Source organism: Pempheris klunzingeri, chromosome 13 (assembly GCF_042242105.1).
Source record: "Pempheris klunzingeri isolate RE-2024b chromosome 13, fPemKlu1.hap1, whole genome shotgun sequence".
NCBI lineage: Eukaryota > Metazoa > Chordata > Actinopteri > Acropomatiformes > Pempheridae > Pempheris > Pempheris klunzingeri.
The window spans coordinates 24,542,026-24,546,949 of NC_092024.1; the positions used below are offsets into that span (position 1 = coordinate 24,542,026).

Sequence of the window (4,924 nt, forward strand, 5' to 3'; positions counted from 1 at the left end):
ACCAAATGTGGATTAATCCGCAGCTGAAAATAGTCCCCAACAAAAGCACCTTTTCCTCCTGTTGATGAAAACAGCAGCGAGCATCTGTTTTAAGGAATTACTGAGTCTGTTTTAGAGAATATTTAGATAAAGTCTATTACAGGTCATATAAACTACATTACAGTCAACTGTGTGCAGCTAAAGCAGTAAATGTTGTGGATCAGTCAGATTTGTCCTGTTACTGGTGTTTACTACTACAAAATGTCCCACTCGGTGCCTCTCTTGTTAAAAAAAAAACACACAGTTAATTAAAAAACATCATTTATTAGCAGCATACAAACACTTTGAGCGGTTAATAACACCATCATGTAGCTGTGAGCAGATTTAAGACATTAAGTGTTTATTAATGTACAGTATTGGTCAATAATCATAACTTAATATGAATTATTACCATGAACTGTTCTGCTATATTTTCATTATCTGCAGCTACAGTTAATACATCAATAAACACATAATAACTGTGTTATTAACGATGTATTCAGTGTTTATATGCTAAATCTAAATGCTAAACGGGAGGGCAGGGCGAGGCGGTAATCAGGAAGCTTTATCAAGTTAAGGCAAACAAAATGAGCCAGTGTGTGTCTGTGCTCCAACAGTGTATTTAGGGCAAATCTAGTTTAAAAAAATAATACAAATATAAAAGAAAATACAGAGCTGGGGCAGAGGGGTAATACTCAGGTAGAAATGAATATTTTTTAATTTCCGAGATTAAAGCAGCAAATTTACAAGAAAAAACTCAAAAAACTTCTTAAAAAAATTGAATATTCTCTGAAATTTAAAGCAGAAAAAATGTGAATTAAAGTCGTAAACTGACAAGAAAAAAATTTTAATTCACGAGAAGAAAAATACTTGAATATCTTAAAAGACCTAAGTCACAAATTTATGAGAAAAAAAAAAGTTTTCTGCTGCTGTGGACGATACAATCAGATTATTCTTCATTATTAGTGATGAGAAAATACTGATTTTAGCTCAGAAACACTATTTATCCACCATTTTCTTCATAGATTTGTGACTTTAATCTCTAAGAATTTCCGAGTTCATTTCACGCAATATTCTGAAGTTTTTGTCACATAAATTTATAATTTTCTTCTCATAAATGTACCACTTTCAGTGACCAACACTCTTAAATATCATCTCTGTGGGTCCAGTCGTAGCAGCAGAAGAAGTGGAAGCACTGATGAACGTCTGAGCTGATTTTCAGGCTTAAAATCCAGTTTTCGTACGACACCGCTACCCAGAATCCTTTTCTCCCCGTCTGTGTTCGTGAGCCGATTCTGGCCGATTGGTCGACGTCTTCCTCTGCCGAAGACTCAGACGAACCCCCCTGAAATAAAAGCAGCCGTCCGCTCGTGTGCCTCAGCAGTGGCTGGCCAGGATGTTGAAGAAGTGGTAGACCTCGTCCTTATCGAACACGGCCACCTCGGTGGAGCACTCCGAGCACTGCACCGGGTTGTAGACCTCATCGGCGTCCATCCCCTCCGGCGTCAGGCTGGGAGTCGGTTCTGTTTTCTGCCCCCCCCTCCTCCTCCTGTTCTTCTGCTTCCTGTCCTGCTGGTTTTTGTAGCGCAGCACCTCGTCTCTCCTCACCGTGCAGTTCATGACGAACATGGCTCGATACTGCGTCCGGTACTTTTCATGCCTGAGTGGACACAAGACACCAAGATACAGTGTGTTCAGTTAATAAAACCCCCCGATACCAGCGGAGAATAAATCCAGCATTTCTACCCATGATCCTCTCTGTCCTCATCCTGGTGTCTGAGAGACTGGTAGGTAGTAAAAGTGTTGGAACTGGTCCAGTAGATCACCTCAGCCAGCAGACACCAAACGGGCTGCAATGGCTGCAACGTGATCCTTTGGGACAACTGCACCTGATCACAGTAGGTCCACTAAAAGAGCTTGTTTGATCCACTGACAGGCTCAGAGTGTTATTCTAAGTGTGTGACAGCATCATGGAAAGGATCCCTACAGAGAGAGACCTGGAAGATCCTTTTGGTTTAACCACAAACAGCACACACACCAGACTACATTCACTAAAACAGGGATTTTAGAGAACAGGACACAGGAGCTGCTGCTCTGCTAACTTTGGTGTTTTAAAAGTTAATTCAGATCCAATAGAATATTTGTGTAACACACAGTAACACAAACAAATCAAACACTTTCTGCAAGGTTAAATTAATTTTTTTACACAACTACAGCTGGAGAAATCAACAAGAAGGGTTTGTTTCAGGGCTGCAACTCAGATTTATTATCTGGTTATTCTGTTGGTGTTTATCTGAGAAAATGGAGAAAAATGCGATTCAATAACTCCTCAGACAGAAGAGGCTAAAACAAGAGTGACTGATAAATTAATTAAAACAATTATTAGAGCATCAAAGAATGTTGTTGATTGACTGGTTGCTGAGAAGCAACATCCTCATTGTTTGAAAACACACAAAGGGTCCTGTGTGACCTAAAATTGCTGTTTTTCTGAATGGAGTCTGGTAGCGGAAAGCAGCATGTTGACATGTCGTCGACATTTCTCACCTCTGACAGTCCAGGCAGAGCGTCGTCATGCAGGCCGGACAGTTGAGAATGGCGTCGCTGCTTGGCAAACCTCGAGACTGACGAGGCTGCGAGCGCCCCCCCGCAGTAATCGGCCTTCTGGCGTACCTGCACAGGAAGACGACAGCTCGGATTGACCACAGGCACACAAAAACCTGGTCCTTGTCGACCTCGTCAGGATAAACGGGTGTAAAATCAGCCGCCCGTGTTACCGTCTCCTAGCGTCCACCCAGGCCTGGTCCCTGTCGTCCTCGTCGGGGTCGTATAGGAGCTCGTCATTGGTTAATACGGTCCGCTGTCTCCGCCTCCGGCCAGTGGAGCTGCCTGCAGAGGAAACACAGAGATTCAACAAAACCAACAGGGTTTAGATTTACTTTAATGATGGGCCAAAAGGACCACTTAAAGGGGTAGTTCGGGCTTTTTGACGTGTGGTTGTATGAGGTATTAATCCACAGTCAGTGTACAGTAGATTATAAAGTTGGAGGAACAGGGACGACTAATGACAGAGACACTAAGTAAAGTACAACAAAAAGAAAGAGTTTAGTTTAAATCTAAGTTATATTTAGAATATTTTCACTTTTTCAAACGGGAACCTGAAGCTGTAACTTACATCTGTGCTCTCCTCCAAACCACCAGACCACATTAACAAAAATGGTCATTTTATCTTGCAGAACACGAAGAAGAACAAGAAGCTCCAGACTACCCCTTTAAACGCTCAGAAACATTCATGCTCACTTGGTGTGTTCTCCTCCTCTGAGTCCGAGTCAAAGTACACCTCATCATACATCTGGGTGTTAGGAAGTCCAGGACCACCTCCTCCTCCTCCTCCTCCTCCTCCTGAGGTTTCTGCTGGAGAAGAAACACTTTTACATCCTGATCCTGTGGCTCCTCTGAGGCAGCTCAGTAGATCTCAGTGTTTCCAGGTACAGTAACTCTGAGCTACCTGCTGTGGGCCCCCAGGTTCCCTCCATGGTCCTGATGGTTGTGCTGAGCTCCGCCTCCATCTCCTTCTCAAACTCATCCCCGCTGGACGACTCGCTCTCCCCCGTCAGATACTCCCTGATCAGCTTCTTCTTCTGCTCCGGAGTCCCGTTCAGCAGCACGTCCAGCTCGTCCTCCGAACTGAGACACAGCGAGAGAGACGAGTTTCACCTCGACTTATAGTCTGATTCACATCAGCCTCCCTCTGTTACTGACCAGACAAGGAAGTGACTGATGGAGAAAACATGAATAGTAGCAGCTCAGCAGTGCTGGGCTTTCATTAATCAAAGAATGTGCCTGGTGCATCAATAAAAGTTCAAATAAAGAAAGCAAAAGTTAACAAAGAACAGGTCCTGCTACTGAACAAACATAAGAGCAACACAACATTTTATACTTTAGCATTTCATTTCATGTAAAAACTAAATTAAACATTTACAATCTATATAAAACATGAAAAACTGTAACATGTATGTGCAATGGGTCTGTTTTTAAATTAAAAAGCTGAAAGGTTTGTGCAGGAACTTAAATAAAAGTATGACTATCAAAGTATACTTGAAGAGCCACCAGTGAAGGTAGTTACTGTGTAGAATAATATATATATATTTATTTATATAATGAAGGTAGAGCTCAGTTTAGCTAAAAACTGCTGGGTAGTTTAACCTCTAACAACATACAACAATGTATTACTTGATTTGTAATCTTATCAATAATCAGAATCTGTCATTATCTGAATCTGTTATTATTTAAACCGATGTTTAAACCTTTCTAGTGTCCACCGCCGGTTTGTTTACATGTTAGCATTCAGCTAGCTAGCTGCGCGTTAGCCTCATGGCGCTAAAGCTCCGCCGTTTTTAAAGCTAACTACTACTAAAGCTCCTACCTGCTCCCGGCTCCCTCCTCGTCGCTCGGCTCCTCGAGCTCATACGAGTCGACCTCAGGTGATTTGGTGAGTTTGTTCATTTTGCCTGTTTGAAGAAGTTCAGGTAGAACAGCGCGAACTGCTAGCAGGTTAGCAACAAGCTGTGGAAGACTGCTTCCGGGTTTTCTTCTTCTTTAGTTTGACAAAACGGAAGTGGGGAAACATTGAAGGGAAACACTCCCGCCAACCGCTGCCCGGAGGGTGAACATAACCTGCTGTACACACACTGTATATCACATACTGTAGAAATAAAATAAAGTAAAATAAAATGAGATAAAATGAAATAAAGTAAAATAAAACAAAGCAAAATAAAATAAAGTAAAAAATAATATAGAATAAAATAAAATATAATGCATGGAAACAGAAGAATGTCATATTTGCCCAAAAGACAAACTTGATTTTGTCTTGATTAAACTGATTAAAATAAGACAGCACTCCCTCAAA

General features: G+C 41.6%; 1 protein-coding gene across 3 annotated transcripts; it reads right to left on the reverse strand.

The window, feature by feature from the left end:
• Window positions 1-1,031: 1,031 nt before the first annotated feature.
• On the reverse strand, window positions 1,032-4,583 carry eapp (e2f-associated phosphoprotein). 3 transcript variants are annotated; one of them, XM_070842694.1, is made up of 6 exons: window positions 4,442-4,583; window positions 3,524-3,702; window positions 3,316-3,417; window positions 2,793-2,904; window positions 2,563-2,688; window positions 1,032-1,678 (listed from the first exon to the last, which is right to left on the reverse strand). In XM_070842694.1, the coding sequence occupies exons 1-6, from the start codon at window positions 4,519-4,521 to the stop codon at window positions 1,396-1,398; spliced, it is 882 nt and encodes a 293-aa protein (XP_070698795.1). In that variant the 5' UTR covers window positions 4,522-4,583; the 3' UTR covers window positions 1,032-1,395. The 3 variants fall into 3 exon arrangements, with proteins under 3 accessions (XP_070698795.1, XP_070698794.1, XP_070698793.1); XM_070842693.1 differs by having other exon boundaries at window positions 3,316-3,426; XM_070842692.1 differs by having other exon boundaries at window positions 3,316-3,429.
• Between the last annotated feature and the right edge of the window lie 341 nt (window positions 4,584-4,924).